We start from the raw sequence: 27,711 nt of genomic DNA, 5'->3' as shown, positions 1-27,711 counted from the left end.
GCATAAACTTGAACCTTTTAATAAAATGGAATTCAAATTGATATTGAAGCAAAATGCATTGCTCAGGTCAAATTCTCTAAGATTTAACCCCCAAACATACTATATACATCTATTGTTATTTTCTGCTGAAGGAAAAAAACTTGGTTGGAGAAGGCAAAAATGATAGTGGAACCCAGTAAGTAATTTTATCTTCATACAAACTGAAACAGCTCAATATGTTTGTCATACATTCTACTGGGGTGAAATTCACCCCTGGGCAGATGACCAGCACACGGCCTATGGACCATTTGAAACTCCCACATCAGTGCACAAAATAGGGCTTAAGTGTTGGATAGGTCTTGTGCTGGCCCCTTTGCCCAGGGATCAATATCATCTATGGTATGGGGAAATTCAGGTTTCACAAATTAAGGATCTGTTGGCTTTTTTTCCCTCCAAAGGTTAAAATTTGCACTTGTCTCGGGGACATGCACCCCACTACAATTTGTATTTCCACATTCAGCTATAAAAAGATCTGTCATAGGTCTAATCGAGTATGGCAGTTCCTATCTCTCCAGTGTCTTGTTACTGACCATGGTCAGTATCAGATACTTCAAGGGATGGTGCAAGAAACCTCTCAGTAGGCAGTTGTGGAATAATCTGCCCCTCATGCAAGTGTAGTCCTAAACTGTAGTAGTTAGAGATTGTCTTAAGCCTTGAAGTATTTTTGTCTCCTTTCCAAAACATTTATTAAAGCATATTAACTATTATAACTCTGGATATTCTTGTTATCCATATCAGTGTCCAATTCCTTTTTGAATCTTGGTGAGTTCTTGGCCTCAGTGACGACATGTGGCAATGAGTTCCACAGTCAAATTATGTTCTGTGTAGAAAAAGTATTTCTTTTTTATGAGTTTTGAATTTGCTATTTTCAATTTCATGGAATGTCCCTTATTTCTCGTAGCGTAAAATTTCATGAATAAAAGTTATGCATGTACCTTCTCTGTACCATTCATTATTTTGTATATTTTCATTATGTCCCTTCTTGTCTCCTTTCTAAAGTGAACAATTCCAACCTTTCAAGTCTCTCTTAATATAAGAATTTTTCAATGCTTCTGATTATTTTGTTGCTTGTCTCATTAGCACACTCTAATTCTGCAATATCTTTTTTGAGGTGGGGATGAACCATTATTTATATAATGATACAGTAGAACCCCATTTATCTGGTCTAATTAACAGGGCCAGATCAGATAATCAAAACTCCGGATAAACCAGAGAATGGGACAATCTGATGCTGTAGCACCATCTAACGCAGGCAAGAGAGATCACCTGCTTCTAGCCCTGGAGTCCTGGTTGTTCAGTAAATGCGGAGAGCTGGTTAAGGGAGGGTCGGATAAATGGGGTTCTATAGTATTATATATTCTGTATTAGTCTCCATACCATTCCTTGTGCATCCTCTAATTTTGCTTGCTTTTTAATTGCAGCTGCACACTGAGCAGAGATCTTCATTGAGCAATCCACAGTAATGCTCAGGTCCTTTTCCTCAGTTGATAGGATTAATTTAGATGTCAGTTTGTGGTGATGATGTGAAATTGGAGCATAAGAGTGGTAAATTAGGCCTCTAAACTAGAAGTTTTAAAGAATACAGGGGACTTGTGGTTGAGAATTGGCTCATAACTTAGTAGGTTTGGGTGTTTTGGATATTTAAAATGTAATATTTTCTCAGAAGGGAAAATTAGAATTGTTATCAATGAAGTTCTGTCATAAATCTAGAGCAGCGGTTCTCAAACTTCATTGCACCGTGACCCCCTTCTGACAACAAAAATTACCACACGACACCAGGAGGGGGGAACGAAGCCTGAGCCCAAGGGCTTCAGTCCCAGGCAGAGGGCCTGTAACCTGAGTAGTCCAGGCCTGAAGCCCTCAGGCTTCAGCTTTTGCCCCAGGCGGTGGGGCTCAGGCTTTGGTTTCCACCCCAGACCCTAGCAAGTCTAAGCCAGCCCTGGTGACCCCATTAAAACGGGGTGGTGACCCACTTTGGGTTCCCGACCCACAGTTTGAGAACTGCTGATCTAAAGTAATGCTGTAGTGCATCAGGTCAGACACTTTGAATTCCTATGTGTGTAGTTAACAGCTGACTGTGATTTTAGTCTTCAACATTTTCCAGTTTACTACTTCATAATTAACTGTTTTTGTTTAACAGTGTCGTTTTAACACAGTGCAGAACTCAGGAGCCCAAAAACAGCTTACATCACAGGGTGAGGGCTGCTTCTCCAGTGCCTTGCACTTTGTATTTAAAGTGTATTTTATATGACTATTGATTTGATCCAAAGCCCATTGAAATCAATAGGATACTTTCCATTGATTTCAGTGGGCTTTGGATTAGACCCAAATGAGGTGCAACAAATGGAGAATCAGGCCCTTTGATTTGGAATTTTTCCTCCGAGGAGCAAGTCTTCTGCAGTTGCGTTTGAAGGTTTGTAATCTTCATACCTGCAGTCTTCAAAGAAGCACATGAAATCTATAACAGTCTTAAATCTTAAAGTATATGAATGTGCAGGAATCTAAAATGGTGGGTGCAGTTAGGACACTGCAGACTTTGTTTTGTCCAACCTATTTATTTTTAAATTGAAAAGGACTTTGAGTTTTGTGAACGGTGCTGGATTGACAACATTGCAAACTGCATACCCGCAGAGCCTATATGCTGGTGATGTAGACTTCCCAACTGCCCTGCCAATGTGCCTGAGCCCTAACCTGGAGGGTGATTTAGTCTTTATGTCCAATCACTCTACAGCCTCTTTGCCGCGGAAGCCAAACAGGGTGCTAATTATGGTATGTTTTTTTTTGTGATGTGAGCACCTGTCTACTAGGAACTGTGCAGAGACCATCAACTCATTTTACATCAGCCACCGAACAGCTGTCAGATGGTAACAACCTTTGGTCACTACCAACCTGGACTGAATTCGAACTGGTGACCTAGAGGTGAAATGCTCTGTATCCTATTACTAATTCCTTGAGCCATCCAGTTTCCCATCCATCACACTTTTCAAGTGACAGCACAGTATATATGAGAAATCTCGTAACAATGACTGGTTCAAGTGTACAGTATGTACTGCAATACCTAATACATGTCTTCAGCTCTTGCAGGCATTCAGACTGCTTTACTTTGTATACACAGGGGAGGGATTAGGAGAGGAAGCCATGAGGAAATTATTTATAACAATTTCTTGGAGGTGTGCCTTTTTATAATCTTGCCACTGTGTTTTGTTACAGTGATATCCTGTGTTGCTTTTGTTGACTAATAATAAATACTAAAAAGAAAAGGCTTTTAAATGCTTTTAAAAATGGGATTCAATTCTCAATCTCCCACTGCAATTTGTGTAATCTCACTGATTCAAACTATCTCCTTCTCCTGCCCCAAAAATATAAATAAAAATCTAAAAGCCCCAGAGGAGTTTTTATTTGATCAACCCCTCTGCAGAAACAATGTGGACCTGTGAACTTTTCCCTACAGTTTAAGAATCCATATACATTACTGTTTTAATGGTAAAACATTACCACCACCACCCCCGGTGAGATATGACATCTGGACACTGCAAGTTTTACTTGCAGAATTGCCTCCTTATTCTGTCATGCATGGGAGCAGAGTTTCTCTATCCCTTCCCTATGGATCTGGCAGAGTGAGTTGGTCAGAGAACTTGCAGCTCCCTCTAAAATCTGTGTGGATTTTGGGGGCTTTGTTGGAGGCTAGGGCTATCCACAGGGAGGCCCTGTGACCCTGCAGTGCCTTCCAGTTCCTCTTGATGCCTTCCAGTTCTTTAGCAAGCATGACTCTTAGACATCATGCTGCCAAGAGCTTCTCCACCACCTGCTTCTCTGAAATGTCTCCCTCCTTGGGAGGGTTTGCTCACATCACTGAGGGAAAACCTGAGTGAGTAAGTTAGTGCTGACAGAATCAACATTAATTTACTCAGGAAATCCCTTGGGTTTGTGGGGTGAGGGGGAGATAATGCTGTGGAAAATTACTATCCCCCAAACTTGCCTGTAGCCCACCCCTTCCTTTCTGCAGTGTTTGATATCTACTGAGGCATATGTTTGTGTTGGGGGCCAGGGAGAGATGTATGTGGAGAAGGAGCAGCTAATGCCATGAAGGTGGCACACTTCCATTCCACATCTTTTTGGGTCCCTTCCACCTATAGAATGGATAGGACAATTGACCCTTAATCCTTAGGGAATCCTTAAAATATTTGAGGGTTGGGGGAGAGGTTCCCCCACCCTTTAAGTTACTATTAAAAACTGGTGACCAGTTTCAGTGGTAGCCATGTTAGTCTGTATCAGCAAAAAACCCGAGGAGTTCTTGTGGCATCTTAGAGACTAACAAATTTATTTGGGCATAAGCTTTCGTGGACTAGAACCCACTTCATCAGATGTCTGAAGTAAAAGATACAGGAGCAGGTATAAATACATGAAAGGATGTGGGTTGCTTTAACAAGTGTTAAGTCAGTCTAATGAGAGAAATCAATTAACAGCAGGATACCAAGGGAGGAGAAATAACTTTTGAAGCGGTAAGAGAGTGGCCCATTACAGACAGTTGACAAGAAGGTGTGAGTAACAGTAGGGAGAAATTAGTATTGGGGAAATTAAGTTTAGGTTTTGTAATGACAAAGTGGTTGGGTCATTACAAAACCTAAACTTAATTTCCCCAATACTAATTTCAAGGCAGATTATTAAACACATAAATACACTAATGCTGACAAGAACAGGGAGACAGTCTGCTCCCTGCCTGCTAAGTGTATGCCTGCTAAGCAGAAGAAAGTTTGGTAATGTAGGTTTAATTTAGATTCCCTTAGGTTTACTTTGACAAGAGTCTCAACTATAGTTTCTTCCCCATAAAAATGTATTAATGATTATTGATTCACCATAAGGAGAAGGTGGTGTAATTGTTTCTTTACCTTCCCTACAGCTCCAGCCACTTCTCCTGCCAGTTTATTTTCATTTTCCATACCTCCTAGTAGACAGGCTATAGTAGTTATCTTTAAGTGGTTAGTAGTGACTTTCAGTAATGCTTGCTGTAGGCTGTCGCCAGCTTGTCACTTTTCTGTTTTAATAAACCAGCTAATCTGGAGTTTTATAGGAAAATTTGGGAAATTTGCAGTTTGTCTATACACACATCCTGTAAAACCCCCACAAAAGCCGGCAGCCTCTTTCTGCTTTTCAGAAAAAGATTTATGGCCTGACTCAAGAAACACTTAAGCATGCACTTAAATCCATTCTTATTCGGGACCACATGTAATGTGCATTAGCTATCGTGCTATAAAATGCCAGTAGAGACAAGGCACTCTGGTTTTTACCACATTATGTTTCCCTCACCTAGCTACTTTACGGTAAAGATTACAGACTTGTCTCCACTATGATTTTAGAGCATGATAGCTAGCATGTGTTAGTTATCACCTGGTAAATGCGCACCTTTTTTTGGCAATGAAGACACTAGCTTTATGGATGTAGTGCCTTTCAGCTAAGGATCTCTATGTGCTTTACAATGTCAGGAAAAATTAATTACTCCAATTTGTCAGCTAGGTAAACTGTGGTTCAGGCAGGTTAAATGACTCACTTAAAGTTACAGTGTGCATCAGTGACAGTCAGAAATAGAATCCAGTTCCCTTGACCTCCAGTTCTCTGTTTTGACTATTAGATTTAGATTTCTCTTTTGTTGGTAAACAAGCACGATTATGCTGGTAAAAGTATTAACATGGCTGCTGGTCAGAGTATTAAAAAACAAGGCTGGTTGAGGAGCAGGATTTGGCCCTATGACCTTCCTTATTGTCTTTGGAAAGGATGACTCTGAAGAGCTCTTGTTCTTCAGGAGCATAAAAGCATTGTTCCCAGCTCCTGCTGTGGGATGCAAATGAGGGACTCTTCCTCCACTTATTATGCACCTGCTCAAAAGACCAAGAATAATCTTGGTCTATATATGTGTGCTCTAAAATTTAGCAACAGAGATGTATGGTCTGAATGACGTGTGTGTGGGTATAATTATATAAAATGTATCTACTGTATACACAAACTCTGATTGTGTCAATACACTAATCTATGCCTGTGAAATAGATATTTATATGTGTTATGGCTTTTTATGCCTTCTAATTCATGCAGTGCCCCTCAATGAAATGGGGCGGGAGCCAGGATATATTTGGTCAGCTCCAACAAAACCTAAGATGGTCTGTATGTAATAATATATCTTTAATTAGGGTGTTTTTGCAGTGTCATCATACTGACTAGAGTCAGATTCTTACTTGGCTCATCACAGACACCAGGCTTATGTGACCTAGAAAATATAAGGGGGTGTGTGTATATATATTTTTAGCACAATTTCAGGTTGTAAACCAAGGTTATAAAAATCAACTGTTGCAGGAAACTCACTGGGAAGTACTGACACTTTCAAAAATAAATATAAGTAGCATTTCTTCTTAACAGCTTTGATTCTTCTTCTTTTTCAAAACCTGTTGGTGGAGTCACTGAATTTATAATGTATTCTTTAGATTACCAGTTATTTTTAAAGTATCATGCCGTGTTGTTTCATAGTGTGCAGCCAGTTCTGAAAATGAATCTAAACCAATCTGTTGTGTGGTTACCCGATATGCACGTTTAACTAGTTGACTGACCTCTGCAATGTAAGAACTTTGAGCTAATGTGTTCTAGTAACTAGATTCAGGAGTTTTGCCTACAGCTTTTAATCCTGACATTTAAGAAATAATGGATCAGTAAAAATGTGCCCCCAAATTATTAGCAATTTCCTCTTTTACAGAGTTTGCATTTAGTACGTTCTTATGTTCCATAGCTTTCTTAAGGCAGTTTATTAAAATGAACTTTTTTCAGCCATTCAGCAGGTCAGGCAGTGTAATGACATCCTTGCATTAATCAACAGCTAGGATTTATATCTGTACCTGTGGCATCACATTAATACAAGCTAAAATAAACAGTGTGATGTTTATATTAGTTGTGTCACAAGCATCTTTCTCAGTTTGGTCACGCATTTGAAATATAATATCTAGTAAAGATAAATCGTTTGGCACTTTTGATCACTTAAAATGTAGCTATAACTCAAAATAGAAGCAGTAACAAATATGTTTTTTTTTAAAGAGGAACTCACTGCTTTGAGGATGTTTATGGGGTAGGGAGTAGAAAGAGGTACAGGGAGGAAGAATTTCCTTCCCCCACTACTCACTCTATGAAGCACCAGCAATACCACTTCAGAGCTGCTGCTAAATCCTCAAGGCAGCAGTTGCCCCTCTGTCTACTGTGCTCACCATTCAGCAGCACAGTGGGAACCTCAGTGGAGCTCCTATGGAACTCCTAGAAATGTGGCTCTTCTCATCCTGATGTCCACCACCAGTGAACCAGAACCACTAAATTCCGGGCTTTTCAAGCTTGCAGTGGAAGGAGAAGGTGATGGTCACAGTGGCCCTATGACTATATTCTTATACTCTAAGTGAGTTAGACTCAAGTAGCAAGTCCAGCAGTACAAACAGTGTTCAATGTGTTTGATGTGTAATTAGAAGAAATAAAGATTGGGGAGCAATTGTAGTCTCCTGTATCTGCAGTCCTGCAGCCTGAACATTCCACCTGTTGTGCAGAAAGTGAGTATCATTTTTATAGGAACTCAATGTTCTTCAATGGAATGCACCCTGCAAGGCAAGGAAATAACTTGGAGGACAGGTGGGATTTTAAGGCTCCATATTATATTTCTTGAGGTTGTAGGTATATTTTTTGCTCCATTATCATATTTGTAAATCACATCCGGTACTTGAATACTATGAACTCACTTTGTATTTCTTGGATTCCTTGCACATATTAGGACACTTTAAATTCAGCATTGTAATGCAAACGAATTTCAGGTTAAATCTAACATTTTTTATCTTAATTTATCCTGTTGTGCTTAGATGCTGAAGCCCTTGGGGAATGTTGCATACTAAAATACACTTAGATGCAGCTATTTGATTCCTATAGTCAACATGAAGTACTGGTTAAAGTCTATGTATAATTATAAAGATTTTTAGTGCTCACTAGGAGAGGGGATTTAGTCAGACCATTCCCATTAATTTCAGCATGGGTTGTGTGGCTAAATCCTCTAGTTTACTTTGAAAACCTCAACTAAGGTATGTCAATAATATCTGTAACAGATATTTGCTGAGAGACTGTAATGGTTGAGGGAGCTCAAGCTATTGTAGTTTAAGTCATTCATCTGTGGATTTGTTTACACAAACACTTAGTTTGTGGCAAGCTGGGATGTCGATCTACCCCACCGGTGTTTGTCGTTCCCCCTCCCCCATTATGGCAGGGGACAAGGTGGGTGGGACCCCTCAGGCAGACCCCGCTGCCCCTCCTCCACCTGACCCCCCGTCACTCCCCCAGCCTCTACCGCCGCTGTCGAACCACCTGCTACCTCCCCCGCTGGGGCGCTGGCAGCGGTGGGCAACGGGGTGACCTCCACTGCTGCTATGTCCCTCGCCCCCTCTGATTCTGGGGAAGCCCATCCAGCCGCTGGAAAAGGCCAGGGCAAAAAAAAGGGTAAGGGCCCTGCCAAAAAGACTAGCTTGCTGCATGCTAAGTGTCTGTATAGATCCTGCTGCTGTGCACTAAAAGTTCTCTAGTGTGCTTTGATCTCTCCCACTTTGAAACAGGAGTAGATTAAAACACACTAGGGAACTGTGCCATAGCATGGTCCACATGGCTAGTGTATGGTGGGCTAGTGTAGGGTAGATTTACACCCCAGGTTGCCAAAAACTAAATTCATGTAGATGTACCTATATCTTAAACTCCTGAATACCTGAATATGTGTCTGAACAATATAGATGGTAACAGGAGCAGCATTTTTCATGTTAAATCTCATAGGTATCTAGGAGCAGTTTAAAAAAATAAATAAAAGCACTTAATACATACCACCCATTTTTTCTTCTAACTTGCCCAAAAAGAGGGGATTAACTAAAATGCAAGGTTGTATGTTAACATTGGCACAAAATGACAAAAGCTAAGAGGTTCAAAGCTAAGTCTGTACTTCTGTCTTGGACCTTGTCTTCTCTGGGATCTGAAATCCAGTGTAACTTATCTATTTAGGGGCCTGCACCAACATAGCAAGGTGTATAATTAATAGTATAGCCTTTTTTTATTGTTCTCAATTGTATAGCACTTTACAAAGGTGTGAGTAAGCAAGCATAATTTCCTTCTTTACACAAATAAAGAAGCTAAAGCAGAGAGAGTGATAGTTAGACACTGAGTTTAGGAACAGAAATCTAACCTAATGATTCCCAGGCCAGTGATTTATACTTTGGCCATGGTACTATGAGCATCACAACTCCTATATTATGATGCCAGCCAGTATGAAGAATATGCAAGATGCATTTTTAGGACCTCCAATCTGATACGGTTACAACCATACAAACCCACTGACTACATGTATGTATGTGAGGGTGGAGTGGATCCATAATATATTCTTTTGCTGATTACTTTTCAGCAATTGCACAAATTTCAATTCTTGCAGAAATCCTTGTAAGTTAAAGTTACATCCAGGATCAATATATATGTGGGAACAGAATCCTTCATTTTCTTGTTCGTTATTTAAACTAGGAGTAAGATTTTATTAGATGATATATCATAAAGTACTGTCACGTGTATGTTCATACTAAAGCTATGAATGCAAGAGGATCAAAGTATAGAATGTTACATGTCCTGTATAAGTGTGCAATTGTGTATATATGTTTTCAGTCATGAAATGTTGCAGATGACTTGAGTTCAACAAACTTAAATATAATGTCAAAAATTTGACTCTGTGCCATTTTGTTTCAGGCAGTTATTTGGCAAAAGACCAGGGTGTCAGATCACAAAATGTCCTTTATGTCAGTTCTGGGAACTGCCGTTATGGGCAGCATGGTACCTTTTCAACATCGCTGTGAAGATCCTGAGGTAAATTTTTAAACGTTCTTCTCCCAGCCCCCATGACAAACCCACCAACAAAGAACAAACCCAGCATTTAAAAAGAAAAGGCTTCTAAAATTGATTTAATTCCTTTACTGCTCAGTCCCTAAAATTAATTGGTTTGATGATTGAAAGTGCTCTCCAAGAATCATCAAATCAGGACTCGTGATCAAATGGCAGCAAACATAGTTGTGACAAATGCAGAATTACTGATTACTGTGTACTCTCTAGTGTAGGATACATGGCCTATGTGCAGGTGGGTGGCCTGTTTAGTTATCTATACTTTCAGATCATTATCATGGCATCTCATGATCTTACAATACAAAACGTCCTCTACATTTGTAAAAGGGCAGTTAGAGGTATCTGTACAAAAACAACAACAATTATTTTTAAAGGAAGATGTGCAAAATTTCCCCTAAATCTAAATTTAAAGGAGTTAACGGGTACGATTTTCAGAAGTGCTCTGCATTGATCTTACTGTGCTCATATTGACGTTAATGGGAGCTTTGCAATTGCTGCTTCCTTTGCAGGAGATACCTTACTAATATTTTCAGAGGTATATTTTAACTCAGAAATCCTCTATTTAGTTTCAGATATCACGTAAAGGAATGACTCGCTCCTCTGTTGTCTAGTAATTGTTAATTTTGTTCTTTATCTTGCAGCTATAAAGGCTGACTAGACTAGCATAAAGAGAATTGAAGCATAATCTGTCTAGTAAAATGGTTGTTTAGCATGTCCATAAGAATATTGTTTTATTAGTTTGTTCATTCAGATGTCACGCTTAAACTGAGCTTATGCAAACCCTCATATACATTGAAGTAGGAAAATGAAACTGCTTTAGATTTTGAGCTCTCCTCTAACAGCTGGCATAGGAACAGGACTACAAAGAAACCACTCTGACTGGCAAATGCAATATTTGTTGTATGTGGTGGGCATTCAGCATTTATGTGGGAGGAATCTGAGGCAATAAGTAGGGAATGGAATGGAATGAAGGGGAAAGTGGAAGCTATGTGAGTTCACCTAGGCAGACAAATCCTCAAACCACTAGCTGGTAGATTAGTGAGGTATTGCATATGCCTTGGTTAGAAGTTGGAGGAGCAAGAGAGCCCAAGCTCAGGCTTCCTAGAAGTTGGGAAATGCCAGAATTAAGGTTGCCTGTGCAACCTTAATTCAGTTCCCTGCATTTTAATACAGGTTTTAATTACATGATCACATGCTGTTTTTTCCACAAGACTGCTGCCTCATTCAGTGCACAGAATGGATGATGCTCATTTAAGGAACAGCTATTCAATATTTTGTTTTCTCCTTATTGTTCAGTGGTTGGCCCTATGCCTTTTATATTTTACGCTATTCAAACCCTGGTCTAAAGGCTGAGTTGTTAATTTCCTCATTGGCTTTCTATGATGCTCATCGCTGTACGATTTGAGTGCTTCAGGAATATTAATTTATTTATTTTTGCAACACCCCGTGAGGTGTGGGGATATTACTATTCCCATTTTGCAGATGGGGAACTGAAGCATAGAGCCATTAAGGTCAAAAGTATCCACCAATTTTGGGTGCCCAATTTGAAATACTCAGGATCTGATTTTCCAGAATATTTAGCATTATATAGTACATTATGTGTTCAAAGCACAGCTTCCATTGCATCTATGAATTGTAGAACTGGAAGGGACCTCGAGAGGTCATCTAGTCCAGTCCTCTGCACTCAAGGCAGGACTAAGTATTATCTAGACCGGGGTCTCAAACTCAAATGACCATGAGGGCCACATGAGGACTAGTACATTGGCCCAAGGGCCGCATAATTGACACCTCCCCCCGACCACCGCCGCCCTCAGCCTTGCCCCCTCTCCACCCCTTCCATGAGGCCCCGCCCCTGCCCTTCCCCGAATCCCCACCCCAACTCTGCCCCCTCCCTGCCCAGGGGGGGCAGGAGGGATATGGGGTGTGGTGGGGGCTCCGAGCTGGGAGTTGGGGTGTGGGGTGCAGGAGGGGTGAGGGGTACAGCAAGCAGTCAGGGTGCAGGGTGCGGCAGGGGGCTCAGGGCAGGGGATCGGGGTGCAGGGTGCGGCAGGGGGATCAGGGCAGTGGGTTGGGGTGAAAGAGGAGTGTCGGGTGCGGCAGGGGGCTCAGGGCAGGGGTTGGGATGGAAGAGGGGTGCAGGGTGCGGCAGGGGGATCAGGGCAGTGGGTTGGGGTGCAAGAGGAGTGCGGGGTGTGGCAGGGGGTTCAGGATGGGGTCGGGGTGCTCAGGGCAGGGGGTCAGGGTGCAGGAGGCATGCGGGGTGAGGCAGGGGGTTCAGGGCAGGGGTCGGGGTGCAGGGTGCAGCAGGGGGCTCAGGGCAGGGGGTCGGAGTGCAGGAGGGGTTCAGGGTGCGGCAGGGGGTTGGGGTGCAGGAGGGGTGCAGCATGGGGCTCAGGGCAGTGGGTTGGGATGCAGGAAGGGTGAGGGGTGAGGCAGGGGGTCGGGGTGCAGGGTGCGGCAGGGAGCTCAGGGCAGGGGGTTCGGCTGCAGGAGGGGTTCAGGGGGCAGGATCTGGCTCGGCGCGTACCAGAGGCAGGGCAGGCTCCCTGCCTGTCTGCCCTGCCCCCACAAGAGGCTGGAAGGTGGGGGAGGGGCTGTGTGTTTCTGTTGCTTGAGGCATCGCCTCCAGCAGCTACCATTGGCCCGTTCCCGGCCAATTGGAGCTGCTGGGGGCACTGCCTCAAGCAACAGAAACACACAGCCCCTCCGCCCCCCCTTCCCCACGTTCCAGCCTCTTCCTGGAACGGCGCAGGGCAGGCAGGGAGCCTGCCCTGCTCCCAGTGCACGTCCGGCCACAGCTCTGGTAAACACTGGGGGAGGACAGGGGGGTTGCGAGGGGCTCGCGGGCCACAGAAAATCACCCCGCGGGCCGCGTGTTTGAGACCCCTCATCTAGACCATCCTTGACAGGTGTTTGTCCAACTGCACTTAAAAATCCCCAATGATGGAGATTCCACCACCTCCCTAGGCAATTTATTCCAGTGCTTAACCACTCTGACAGGAAGTTTTTCCTAATGTCCAATCTAAACCGCTCTTGCTGCAATTTAAGCCAATTGCTTCTTGTCCTATCCTCAGAGGTTAAGAAGAAAATTTTTTCTCCCTCCTCCTTGTAACAACCTTTTATGTACTTGAAAACTGTTATCATGTCCTCCCTCAGTCTTCTTTTCTCTAGACTAAACAAACCCAGTTTTTTCAGTCTTCCCTCATAGCTCATGTTTTCTAGACCTTCAATCATTTTTGTTGCTCTTCTCTGGACTTTCTCAAATTTGTCCACATCTTTTCTGAAATGTGGCGCCACAACTGGAAGAATACTACAGTTGAGGCCTAATCAGTGCAGAGTAGAGCAGAAGAATTACTTCTCATGTCTTGCTTACAATACTCCTGCTAATACATCCCAGAGTGATGTTTGCTTTTTTTGTAACAGCATTACACTGTTGACTCATATTTAGCTTGTGATCCACTATGACCCCCAGATCCCTTTCCGCAGTACACCTTCCTAGGCAGTCATTTCCCATTTTGTATGTGTACAACTGATTGTTCCTTCCTAAGTGGAGTACTTTGCATTTATCCTTATTGAATTTCGTCCTATTTACTTCAGACCATTTCTCCAGTTTGTCCAGATCATTTTGAATTTTAATCCTATCTTCCAAAGCACTTGCAACCCCTCCCAACTTGGTATCGTCCGCAGACTTTATAAGTGTACTCTATGCCATTATCTAAATCATTGATAAAGATATTGAACAGAACCGGACCCAGAACCGATCCCTGCAGGACTCCACTCGTTATGCCCTTCCAGCATGACTGTGAACCACTGATGATTACTCTCTGGGAATGATTTTCCAACCAGTTATGCACTCACTTTATAGTAGCTCCATCTAGGTTGTATTTCCCTAGTTTGTTTATGAGAAGGTCATGCGAGACATTATCAAAGTCTTACTAAAGTCAAGATATACCACATCTACTGCTTCTCCCCATCCACAAAGCTTGTTACCCTGTCAAAGAAAGCTATCAGGTTGGTTTGACATGATGACAAATCCATGCTGACTGTTATTTATCACCTTTATTATCTTCTAGGTGTTTGCAAATTGATTGCTTAATTATTTGCTCCATTATCTTTCCAGGTACAGAAGTTAACTTGACTGGTCTGTAATTCCCTGGGTTGTCTTTATTTCCCTTTTTATAGATGGGCACTATATTTGTCCTTTTCCAGTCTTCTGGAATGTCTCCCATCTTCCATGACTGCTCAGAACTTCTACAGATCATCCCCCCCAGGGTCTTAATTCAGGCATCCAGAAAATGAGGAACACACAATTAGCGACCACCTTTGCTTAGTTTGGTTTAAGTGACTTGCCTAACATCACACAGGGACTCTGTAGCAGAGGCAGGGATAGAATTTAGTTCTGCTGGGCAGAATTCAGCTGCCTTATCTCTGAGACTGTCCTTTCTCTTCCTGCAGTTACCTGCCTCATTCAGTACACACCTCCCAACTTTTGCAACAAATGAAGCAGAATCCCACAGACAAGGCTCCTTTATTATACAACTCTGATTCATCCCCATCCTGATTCATCTGACCTGAGCACTGAATGAGGCAAACATCTTTTTGGAAAAATATCATTTGATCATGTAATTGAAGACTGTACCATAATACACACACACACACACAAGGCAGAATTAAGGTTGCACAGACAACCTTAATTCTGGCATTTCCTATCTTTTGAGTGCTTCATTTTGCAAACTTAACATTCTTTTAACTGTGTGGATGTGGGTGCATAATTTCCTAGATTGTTTAAAAAGCAAAATGAAAAAAACAAATTCTCCATGAATGAATGCAAGTCAAGATAGGGAAAGAACGGGTTAAAGGATATTTAGATAAGTTAGATGTATTCAAGTTGGCAGGGCCTGATGACATTCATTCTAGAGTACTTAAGGAATGGCTGAAGCAATCTTGGAACTGCTAGCAATTATCTCTAAGAACTCCTAGAGGATGGATGAAGTCCTTGAGACTGGAGAAGGGCAAACATAGTACCTATCTTTAAAAAAGGAAACAAAGAGGACCCAGGAAATTATAGACCAATCAGCCTAACTTCGATACCTGGAAAGATACTGGAACAAATTATTAAACAATCAGTTTGTGAACACCTGTCGGATAATAAGGTTATGAGGAATAGCCAGCGTGAATTTGTGAAGAACAAATTTCCTTTTTTGACAGGGTTGCTGGCCTAGTGAATAAGGGGGAAGTAGTAGATGTGATATATCTTGATCTTAGTAAGGCTTTTGAGACAGTTCCACAGGACATTCTCATAAAAAAAACTAGGGAAATATGGTCTAGAGATGAAATTACTATAAGGTAGATGCACACCTGGTTGAAAGACCAGACTCAAAGAGTACTCATCAACTGGGAGGGCATATATAGTGGGGTCTTGCAAAGGTCTGTCCTGAGTCTGACGCTATTCTGTAATTCATTAATGATTTGGATAATGGAATGGAGAGTATGCTTATAAAATTTGTGTATGACACCAGGCTAGGAGGAATTGAAAGCACTTGGGAGGATAGGATTAGAATTCAAAACAAATTTGAAAAATTGGAGAATTGATCTGAATTCAACAAGATGAAATTCAATAAAGACAAATGCAAAATATTACACTTGAGAAGGACAAATCAAATGTACAGCTACAAAATTTGGAATAACTGGCTAAGTGGTAGTATTGCGAGAAAGGATCTGGGGGTTATAATGGATCATAAATTGAATATGAGTCAACAATGTGATGCAGTTGTAAAAAAGGCTAATATTCTAGGGTGTATTAACAGAAGCATTGTATGTAAGACTTGGGAGGTAATTGTCCTGCTGTATTCAGTACTGGTGAGGCCTCGGCTGCCATACTGTGTCCAGTTCAGGGCACTACGTTTTAGGAAAGATGTGGACAACTTGGAGAGAGTCCAGTAGAGACTCACAAAAATGATAAAAAATGTAGAAAACCTGACTGTGAAAAAAGAGCATATTTAGTCTTGAGAAAAGAAGACGGGGGGGGCTGATAAGTCTTCGTATACGTAAAGGGCTGTTATAAAGAGGATTTTGATCAATTATTCTCCATGTCCACTGAAGGTAGGACAAGAAGTAATGAGCTTAATTTGCAGCAATGGAGCTTTAGGTTAGATATTAGGAAAAACTTTCTAACTATAAGGGTAGTTACGTTCTGGAATAGCCTTCCAATTGAGATTGTGGATTGCCCATCATTGGAGGTTTTAAAAACAGGTTGGACAAACACCTGACAGGGATGATCTAGGTTTACTTGGTCCTGCCTCGATGACTTGTCAAGGTCCCTTCCAGCCCTACATTTCTATGATTCTATCATGTGGCATCATATTGAGAGCCACATGGGTCATCAGCAGGGTTGGAACCTTTGGATCCACTTCACCGTCCCCTCCCACTTGAGCTAAGAGAGTAATTGATAGTAGTAATAGGTTGAGATCCTCTGTGGACCAGCACTAAAGGGGGATGATAAGCTTTGCCCAAGAGTTTTACATATGTTTACTTACATTAGAGGAATTGTGAGACTCGGGACTCTTGGACTCCATTTCAGACTCTGAAGGAAAGTGTACTCTAGTAGGTACAGATTCTTCTGCCTTTCCCTCCAACCTGTCCCTGTCCTTGTCCCAGTCTTGTCTTGTCCCTGCTCCATCTCCTTGTCCCATTTCCATTCTCCTTACCAACCTGTTGTCTCCACTCATCCCAGTCTGTCTCATTGCCCAGCAAGTCCTAGTCTCCTCTTCTGGACTCCCAGTCCTAGTCTCCTTACCCAGCCATTCCTAGTTCCCCTCTCCCATTTCCTCATCTGATCTGTGCTGCCCACCCCGAATCCAGGCATCCCCATGCTCACATTCCCCACTGGCTCCCAGTCCCACTCTCCCTCACTGGGCCTCTTGTTCAGTCTCAATATTCCACCAAGCTCTTTGTTCCAATCTCTGCCAGCCTGCTCCAGTTCTTCTTCTGCAACATGGCTTCTTGTGTTCTCATTCTCCTTATCCCCATCACCTCCTCCCCACCTTACTAGTTCCCAGTCTCCCCCATCAACTCCCAGTTTCCCTTTCTCCCACTACCTCAGTCTCCTGTCACCAGGTTCCTTGCCCCATTCTACCGCGTTCCCTCCCCCACCAGGTCCAGCTCTTGTGCCCTCTGTCTTTGCATCGGGCACCTTCCACTTCAATGGCTGCCTGGATGTCAGCAGGGTATTAAGAGCACAGGAGAGGCAGGCTCCCTGCTCTCAGTCCAGATACTGGATCTGGATCTGGACCCAGCATGACCCAGAACAGTTGGGAACTGCAGTTGCAAGGAAAGTCCTCCTCAGCCCTTACCTGGAGGATGCCCAGTGTGGACAAAATCTTTGGGGAATTAAGCTGTGATCTAGCAAGTCTCTCCTGAGCATGTCCAAACTGATTTTTTTCCCCAAAGTCTTCTAACTTGAGCAAATGTGGGTGAATTTTCGTGGAGGTTGCAAAAGGCACATCCCTGACACAAAGACCCACTCCGCCCATCAAATTTAAAGTCACAAAGCATGGGGTTGCTAGAGCTTCTTAAAAAAAGAGATCACCATAATTTTTCAAAAATATGTTTTTCCCTACCTCTCATCTCTGAATGAGCTGAACCATTTTAGGTGAAATGTTCCCCCAAAAGTCAGATACAACGCATGGAAAATTTCAACCCGAACAGCTAAAGTTTTGCAAAGTTGTAAGCAACTTGAAAAAAGGGTCATATAATGGGAAGTGGGGCTACAAACCCCACCTATAATAATCATAAGTCACTTTAAACAACTGTAAAAGCAGCAGAGAGTCCTGTGGCGCCTTCTAGACTAACAAACGTATTGGAGCATGAACTTTCGTGGGTGAATACCCACTTCGTCGGATGCATGTATTCACCCACGAAAGCTCATGCTCCAATATGTCTGTTAGTCTATAAGGTGCCACAGGACTCATCGCTGCCCTTACAGATCCAGACTAACACGGCTACCCCTCTGATACTTTTAAACAACTGGTTTAACTTAAAATCAAGATTCCTTGCTTATCTATTTTTTCTAAAACTTTGTATTATAAGTGTGATTATTTAATAGATAACAATTTTACCAGTGCAATCCAGTTTTAGAAATCTTCACTCATTAACTCTGTTACAGTGCATGCTGACTTCCCAAATAGTTTTAAACAGTTAGTAACAGTCAACTAAGTCTGAATATGGCAACTTCTTAACTGCCTGATTTTAGAGCCTTCCAGTTGTGTTTTAATGTTGTCCATTTGTTTAGCAAAGTTTTATTGTTTGAAGTGACTTAACTTGTGTCTAGCATTTAAAATTTTAAAAAGAAGCTGAAATGTAAAACAGAGTGACATTTAGATTGTCTGTGATAGAGTTGCAGAATAAAATGTAAGAGAGCAGCTAGTTGTTTTTCCTGATAATGGTCCAACAGACAGCTGACACCTCTTTAACTTGACCAATGGCATTTAGTTATGTGTATAACCGTTGCTGACCAGAACACTCCAGCTGTGGCACAGAATGTTCATTGCAGGGCTAGGGGAATGAATAGCTTGCTGAAGTGAAGTAGCTAACCAGGAATCACGAAGGGTTACACTGAAGCCAAAGGATTATCTGTTCTGTTTCATATGTTTATTAGCTTTGATTTAAGTAAATAAAAAGGCTGTGACAAAATGTTTAGTCTTGGTTCCAAAAGTTAGGCACCTAAATCAAACTGGCCTGATTTTCAAAAGTGCTGAGCACTCACAGCTTGTAATGCCAGTGGCTGAAGTGGGCTAAAGGCAGACCAGAGCCAGCAATATAGTGCACTGTTGTGGTGTAGCTTCTAGGGATGTTGCCTAAGGGTGTGATGGGTCTGAGTTCAATACTGGCATCCTGACAGTGACTAGTGTTGACCAGGGGTGATGGTTCAGCACACCCCCCATGGCACAGTGGTTAGGTGTGCTCTCTAGGGAACCAGTGGGCTTTGGTTCAATATCAGTATCCTGACAAAGCTCTTATTGAAGTCAGTGAGAGTCATGGGTGCTCAGCATCTTTGAAATCAGGCCACTTTGATTTTAGGTGCCTAACTTTAGGCTTCCATGTTTGACTATTTCACCCACATTACAGGTAGAACAGGTACAGGAGAGGCAATTGCAGATCAAGTTTCCCCAGTCTGCCTGCAAGTGTGCCTCAGCCCTAACCCAAGGAAGTGAGTTAGTGGCTTAATCCCCATGTCCATTCATTCCCTGGCCTCTCTGCTGAACCTGCCAACTAGCATGCCAGTTGTTGTAGAAGATTTTGCAATGTGGATGATGTCTATTTGGAACTGGACTGGAGACCAGTTTCACACAGGCTACTGTATAGGTATCATGGTAGCAACATTAATGTGTGTTGAGTCTGTCTTGAATTTGAACTGATGTCTTAGAGATGATAGGGGTGAAGGACCCCATATTCCATTACTAATAATTTGTCAATCCTCTGAGTTCTGTGTTTTATCAAACATTAGCTTTACCAGGCAGAACACAAGGAATGTGCTGGCATCTTAAAATGAGACTAGAACACATAAAAGAACACATCCGTATGCCTCAGACAGGCATCAGAATGCCTCAAGGATTTCTTGTTTAAACTTCGTAAATTTGATATCACTTTAAAACTATGCAGCAAAGTGAATTGAATATTCATAAGTTTGTAAGACTGACCTGAGGGACTAGATGCTGGCCTCTGTTAAAGCTGCTTTGCGCTGCTGGCCACACAAAACCACTTCAGAGGTGTCCTAATGTGGGGGAATCCCTGGCCAGCAGAGAACTGACACAGCCTGCTTTATGTTACGCTCACCTGGTTTCCTCCAGTGTAGAGGGTGGACAAGAGCAGGAGAGGGTGTGTTTAGAGCAATTCCTGCCTATGGAACAGTCATTGAAATGATGCCTCTAAAATGTACAGGGGTCAAACTGGCAACCATAGGTATCAGACGAACACAAAGGTGGCATCATGCTCCGACAGTTCCTTGTTGCAGAATAGCCCTTGAGACTGCTCCAAGGATTAGAAAGGGAGAGAGCAAAGATGGCGTAAAGACACTTCTGTAGGCCCCAGTCAACACCCCCTCTGCTGCACTGAGTAGCGCTCTGGTGTAGCACAGGATCTGGGCCTAGGATTTCTCAATAAATTCAACAGGAATAGAGGCAAAACATAAACTATTTCAGCTCTTTTTAAAGAATTCTTTTATTGATTTTTCTGATAATTTTGAAAGGCAATGCATGTTTGGATCATTTGAATCTTGAGCTAATTAATCTGAGTTATCTGTTTTCTTTACAAATAAAATGTGTGGGGAGACTTCTCTTATTGATCATTGTACTTGTTTTACAATTATAGGTATTTCTCTCTGGATTTCTTCCAAAACCTGAATCAGACAATTCTTTGACAAGTCTTTCAAGTTCAGAAAGGAGTTTCATCTATATAAACAATCGGCCAGTACATCAAAAGGAAATATTAAAGGTACCATACCCCAACTTCTAATTCAATAGAATAAAGAGAGGTTTCTAACTTTCTGCCCACAATTGATAGCTGGTGTAAATTAATTGAAGGTGCAAATGTTAGCTTTTGAAAGTCTAAATACATACACAAATGGGGTACTTTAGGGATCTAAACACTTATTTGCACTACAGTTGATTGTGGGAACAAAATTAAAGACTACATCAAAGCCCCCTTTTTTTTGTGATGGAGAAAATCAAATAATTCTCACTTGGGACCCAAAGTTATATGAAACTTTCTTCAACACAACCTGAAATCAGGTTGACAACCTCTACGAAGAGTCAAGTCAGATCAGTCCTCTGCCTCCTATATCCCACAGGCCGTGCTTCCCATCTTATTTAGACTTTAAGCTTGTTTGGATAGAAACTTCATGTTTATGTAGTGCCCAGAATAATGTTTACCCATCCCTGATTGGGGTGTTTGGTCTGGGTGCTACTGTAATACATATAAACAACAATAATAATAATACTTTTGTGTCTTATTTTGAGCTGTCTTCTGAGGTAGAATGGGGCAGTGGCATTCCTCCCCTTCCCTCACCAAGATTTTATAACAAAAGCTTTATTTACACAGCTTTGGGTTACAAGTGAATGGGGTGACCAGCCATCCCGATTTTATCGAGACTGTTCCGATATTTGCTTGTTTGTCCCGCGTCCCGACCGATGTGTGGTCGGGACACTGGATAAACAAGAAATTTTGCCCTCCCGGAAGGGCTCTTGTCCCCCCCCGCCCCCCCGACTCCGCTCCCTCCATCCCCCATTGGCTCCCTCCCCAAATCCCCGCCTCTTCCCCAAGCATGTAGCATTCCTCCTCCCTCCCAGGCTTGCTGCTGTAATGGCGGGGCAAGCCTGGAGGGAGGGGGTGGTGGCCGGCTTCCAGTTCCTGGAGCTGGTGAGTATGGGCACCGGGCGGGCAAGGGGGGCTGGCAAGGGCGCTGCTCCCCCCAGGAGGGCGACAGGGGGGCTCCAGACCCCGGCAGCGGTGGGGGAGAGCGGCTCGGGACCGCACAAGTGGCCATGTAAAGTTTATTGGCTCGGGGGGTACCCCGGCCGGCTCCTTGCCCCTGTAGGGGAGTAGCGTCCCCACCCCGCGCCAGCATGTTGCGCCAGCCGCCGCAGGCCAGGTAAGGAGCCGAGTCAGCCCCTCCCCCCTCGTCCTGGCTCCTCAGCTGCGCGCCCCCCCCCTTGTCCTCCTGGGGGAGCAGCCCCCTTGCCTGCCCCCCTGGTGTCCCTACTCACCAGCTCCAGGAACTGGAAGCCGGCCACCACCCCCTCCCTCCAGGCTTTCCAGCTGCAAGCCTGGAGGGAGGAGGAATGCCGCTCAGCTGAGGAGCCAGGATGAGGGGGGAGGGAGGGCTCTGCTCCTTAACTGGCCTGCGGCGGCCGGCGAAACATGCTGGTGCGGGGTGGGGACGCTATCCCCCTACGGGGCAGGCCGAGGAGCCCACTCACGCGGCCCTGAGCCGCTCTCCCCCACCGCTGCTGGGGTCCGGAGCCCCGCGCCTCTCGCTCCAGTGGCTCCTTCCCCGCCTGCTAATTCCCCCAGCACCTGCAAAACAGCTTTTTTTTATTTTTTTGCCCCCCCCCCCCCCCCCCCCCCCCCCCCCCCGTGTCCCGATATTTCCTGTCAGTGATCTGGTCCCCCTACAAGTGAAAGTGTATCTACTAAGAAAAAAATCTTTCCAAGTTATGCTGAAATAATCGTTGTACCTGAACTACAATATGTAAGCCTGAGATTTTAGTTTCACACTTTATTATCCTAAGAAGGAAGAAAAAAGTGATACATCTCCAGGCCCGCCAACAGAAATTCTGGCCCCCAGGGCCGTCCTTCGGGGGGGCCCAAGGCGGAAGTGACAAATACGTCACTTCCAGGACCACCGACACCGGCCTGCGGGGCCCCCCAAAGCACGGGGCCCGGAGCAATCTCGCACGCCTAAGCGCCCTGCAGTGGCGGCTGGGGGCCCTTGGGCCCTTTTAAATTGCCCAGGCCCCTGGGCAATTGCCCCCTTGTGCCCTTCCTCCCCTCTCCCCCCATCGACAGGCCTGTATATATCATACAACTGTAGTTCAGTTTGTTGCTGAGAACAGAACTTGAGGGTGATGTGGGTATATTACAACTGCATGATTTAAAAAGATTTGTTCTGCAGTTTACCCTTATCCTTAACTTTTTTTTCTTTTTCTTTTCTGTTCTATTACATAATTCTTGTTTGATTTCCCCCCTGCCCCGCAAATACTACTATTCACCCACCCTGTTAGCAGGAGATAAAACCCTGAAAATAACTGCTGAATAGTTCTGTAGTCTGTTGGTGGCAGGTGAGAGGTTTTAACTCCATCAGGAGATAAGAGAAGTGAGAAGAGGGGGGGGGGGGGGGGGGGGGGGGGAGAGAGAGACCTGGAGAAAATCTTAGGTGCAGTCAGGGTTCCAGAGAGAGCTTATCTCTATTATTTAAATTGCAAATGAATCCTGATCTGAGGAAGAGGGTGAGTTTGACATTGGTGGACATGGTAGGAATGCCACCTTCTCATTCATCCTTTTTCTTTCCTCAAAGGAAACAATATTTATTTCAAAATATTACAATATATACATATATTTTTATTTTTTAAAAATTCAGAGATAATGGTGTTCAGTTGTCCTAGAAAAAAGTGCTGGATCTCCTGCCCACTTTGGGCATTGAATAGAACCGTACATTACCTTTTTCTCCAAATATATCAAGTGGGCTAAATATATTATTTCAGAAAGTTCATGGAGCCACAATTAATACTTTGGAGCAGATTTTCTGGGACTTACGTGGCACAAAGGCAGTGGAAACCACATGCAAATGCCCTACTGAGGATTTTCCTGGTGTACAGAGCTCCCCAAAAGGACATTTTTAACTTCTTTGTTTTAGCATCTTCTTTAATTTGACAAAATACAATTTAAAAACTGTTTGTATAGTGTAGTATTTTGCTTCTGTACCTTTTGGGTCTATTTTATTACTTTTACTGACTTTCCTTTGTTCCATTTATCTGTAGCTGGTTCGACGGTACTATAATCTGAAGTCACATAAAGATTCTTCTCGTTCGTACCCTGTTTTCTTTATTAATATTACTGTACCTGGCTCCACTGTGGATGTTAATTTAACACCTGATAAAACTCAAGTTTTACTTCATAATAAGGTAATTTATATTTTAATTTATTTTTAAATTGGTATTGCTTGCTTAGGCCCTGATCTTACACAGACTTACCACGTTTAATTTTAGGCTCATGCATAACTCATTGGCTTCACTGTGAGTAATCAGGTGCTTAAAATTAAGCACATACATTAGTCTTTACAGGAATGAGGCTTTAGTAGTTCATATAGGCTGCCCTTGTAACATGACTATTTGAAAATTATTGAATCAAATGAGTAACCATTTATTTGATTTTAAAGATCATTTGTGTACTGTCATACTAGCCCCTGTCTCAGCCATGCTCCCTTCAGAGCCCAATATCCTGAGAACATCTATACTGAGTTAGATCATGATCCATCTAACCCAGTATCCTCATCGGACAGTGTCCAGGCCCAGATGCTTCAGAGGAAATGAACAGCGTGATCTGTCTCCTGCCATTCTGTCCTAGGTTCTGGCAGGTGGAGATTTAGGGACACCCAAAGCATGGGGTTTTATCCCTTACCATCTTTTCTGATAACCATTGATGGATCTATCCTCCATGAACTTATCTAACTCTTTTTTAACTTAGTTATACTACTGGCCTTCACAACATCCCCTAGCAAAGAGTTCCACAGGTTGACTATGTGTTGTGTGAAGAAGTACTTCCTTATGTTTGTTTTTTAAACCTGTTGCCTATTAATTTCATTGTGCGACCCCCTCATACTTGCATTGTGTGAAGGGGTAAATAATACTTCCCTATTCGTTTTCTTCATATTATTCATGATTTTATAGACCGCTATCATATCCCCCTTTAATCATCTCCTTTTCTAACCTGAACTGTCCCAGTTTTTTTAATCTCTTCCCATATGGAAGCTATTCCATACCCCTAGTCATTTTTTGTTGCCCTTCTCTGTATCTTTTCCAATTCTAGCACACCTTTTTTGAGATGGGCAACCAGAACTTCACACAAAATTGGATGTGTGGGTGTATCATGGCTTTATATAGTGGCATTGTGATATTTTCTGCTTTATTATCTACCCCTTTCCTAATGGTTCCTAATGTTCTGTTAGCTTTTTAGACTGCTGCTGCACATTGAGCAGATGTTTTCAGAGAACTATCCACAATAACTCCAAGATCTCTTTTTTGAGTGATAACTGCTAATTTAGCTTCCATCATTTTATAGGCATAGGTGGGATTATGTTTTCCAGTGTGCATTACTTTGCGTTTATCAACATTAAATTTCATCTGCCATTTTGTTGCCCAGTCACCCAGTTTTGAGAGAACCTTTTGTAGCTCTTCGTAGTCTGCCTGGGACTTAACTATCTTGAGAAGTTTTGTATCATCTGCAAATTTTGCCACCTCACTGTTTACCCCTTTTTCTGACCCCTGTTTACTGACATTTCATATATTTTAACCCTGGGGACCTTCCCTCTTATCCCGTTACTGCTTAGTTTGTGTAAGAGTCTTTGTTGGGTGACCTTGTCAAAGGCTTTCTGAAAATTCTACTACACTGAATCGACTGGATCACTCTTGTCTACGTGCACGCTGACTCCCTCAAAGAATTCTGATAGATTGGTGAGGCAATGATATACCTTTACAAAAGCCTTGTTTACTCTTCCCCAACATATCATGTTCATCTATGGGTCTGATAATTTTGTTCTTTACTATAGTCTCAACCAGTTTTCACTGTACTGAAGTTAGGCCTATTGGCCTGTAATTGCATGATTGCCTCTAGAGAGTTTTTAAAAATAGACATTACATTAGCTATCCTTCAGTCATCTGGTACAGAGGCTGATTTAAGTGATAGGTTACATACCACAGTTAATAGTTCTGCAATTTCATATGAGTTCCTGCAGAACTCTTGGGTGAATAGCATCTGGTCCTGTTGATTTATTACTGTTCAACTTATCAGTTTGTTCCAAAACCTTCTCTATTGACACCTCAGTCTGGGACAGTTCCTCAGGTTTGACACCTAAAAAGAATGACTTGAGTGTGGGGATCTCCCCCATATCCTTTGCAGTGAAGACTGATGCAAAGAATTCATTTAGCTTCTCTGCAACAGCTTTGTCTTCCTTGAGTTCTGCCTTATAGCATCTTGATCATCCAGTGGCCCCTCTGACTGTTTCATAGGTTTCCTTCTTCTGATGTACTTAATTTTTTTTTCTGTCATCTTTTGTGTGGTTAGCTAGTTGCTCTTCAAATTCTTTCTTGTCCTGCCTTATTATATTTTTACACTTGACTTGCCAGAATTTGTTCCTTTCTATTTTTCCTCACTAGGATTTGACTTCCATTTTTAAAGGTTGCTTTTTTACCTCTAACCACATCTCTTACTCTGCTAGTTAGCCATGGTAGCTTTTTTTTTGTCCTCTTGTTTGTTTGTTTGCTTGTTTATATTGAGTATACATTTACTTTGAGCCTCTATTGTGATGTTTTTAAATAGTCTTCGTGCAGTTTAATTACATTATGGTTGTTACTACTGAAAGAATTCAGTTATATTCACCTCTTGGACCAAATCCTGCGTTCCACTTAGGGTACGTCTATACTTACTTCCTGGTCCGGATGTAAGCGATCGATCTTCTGGGATCGATTTATCGCTTCTTGTCTAGACGCGATAAATCGATCCCGTATCGATCCCGGAAGTGCTTGCCGTCAACGCCGGTACTCCAGCTCAGCGAGAGGAGTACGCGGCATCGACGGGGGAGCCTGCCTGCCGTGTCTGGACCCCTGGTAAGTTCGGACTAAGGTACTTCGAATTCAGCTACATTATTAACGTAGCTGAATTTGTGTACCTTAGTCCAAAGTGGGGGGTTAGTGTGGACTAGGCCTTAGGACTAAATAAAGAATTTCCTCTCCTCTTGTGGTTTCCAGGTCAAGCTGCTCCAAGAAGCAGTCATTTATGGTGTCTAGAAATTTTGTTTGTGCATCCTTTCTTCAGGAGACATATACCCAGTCAATATGAGAATAGTTGTAATCCCCTATTATTATTGTGTTTTGGGCCTCTGTATCTCTCTAATCTCCCTGAGCATTTCACAATCACCATCACCACCCTGATCAGGTGTTGGCAGTATATTCGCGCTGCTATATACTTTATAACATCAATTATTTTAAGTCATAAGTTCATTTCTGTCTTCACAGAGCTGCTTAAATCAGTCATGCATAGTACTTATATCACAATAGCGCTTTTCATCTTCAGATGGCTTTATGATGACTGGTCTGTAAACAGAAATATGATTTATGTCCTTTTTACACAATTCTTTTCATAATTTTATATTTACTTACATTAAGTGGGGGATTTAAATACAACATTAATATTAAAAACTTGAGTTGTTTCTGTTTAGGGCCAAATTTTGCCATTGTGTGTGTGTGGCATGCCCTTTGACATCATGGAGGCTACAGGATGTAATATTCATGACTGAGATTGAAACTTGGCCCATTGTATCTTGTATCAGAGATCGCATAGAGACCGATTGTGATACGCTTCCTATCACTGAATAGCACCTTTAGATCATGAGTAGTACCATGGAAATCAGTGGGTTTGCTTACACTGCTCAAGGTAGATAAGGGCTTCTCTACACAATGAGATAATATGCACTACAGGGGTATGATTTCTAAAGTTCTCTGTGTTGCGTAGTACTAGATTCACATTAAAGGTTCCCTAGCATGCTTTAATGTAGGGCTGTTTGAAACAGCCCAATTAACGCACAGCACATTAGTATGCTTTAGAAATCATACCTCCATAGCGTGGATTATGGGAGACAAGCCCTAAGGGTGGCACAGTCTAGACTAATACGTAACCACCTCTCTTAACAAGGCATTTTCTTGGTTTTGTGGGTTAGAATCACAGGATAAATGATATTTCAATATAATTTGTATGAAAATAAACATAAGAAGATTATTTTCACATAATTTTGTTTAAAACTCTCCTTTTACTCTAAAGAAGTTTTCTTTCTTTGTTTGTTTTTAAAATTTTCTACCTTTCATATAAAAACAGTCTTTGAACGATTCTATGAATGAACACTCTCACTAAAATTGTGATGCTAACTTGACTTGGTGGTTAGTCCATTCCACCCTGATAGTGTGTTTCTAACTCCAG

The 27,711-nt window shown here is 42.5% G+C and overlaps 1 protein-coding gene across 1 annotated transcript in view; it reads left to right on the top strand.

The window, feature by feature from the left end:
• The window catches only part of PMS1 (PMS1 homolog 1, mismatch repair system component), a 90,043-nt gene that overhangs the window by 40,953 nt on the left and 21,379 nt on the right, over positions 1-27,711 (top strand). Inside the window, exons 6-8 of the mRNA XM_054044402.1 lie at positions 9,817-9,933; positions 20,335-20,457; positions 23,502-23,645. Coding sequence (XP_053900377.1) covers positions 9,817-9,933; positions 20,335-20,457; positions 23,502-23,645 — 384 coding nt within the window. The remainder of the gene's footprint in view (positions 1-9,816; positions 9,934-20,334; positions 20,458-23,501; positions 23,646-27,711) is intronic.

The sequence above is a fragment of the Malaclemys terrapin genome, chromosome 11 (genome assembly GCF_027887155.1).
Source record: "Malaclemys terrapin pileata isolate rMalTer1 chromosome 11, rMalTer1.hap1, whole genome shotgun sequence".
NCBI classification, from domain to species: Eukaryota; Metazoa; Chordata; order Testudines; family Emydidae; genus Malaclemys; species Malaclemys terrapin.
Note: the sequence above shows the minus strand (reverse complement) of the source record. Positions and strands in the feature narration are given on the sequence as shown.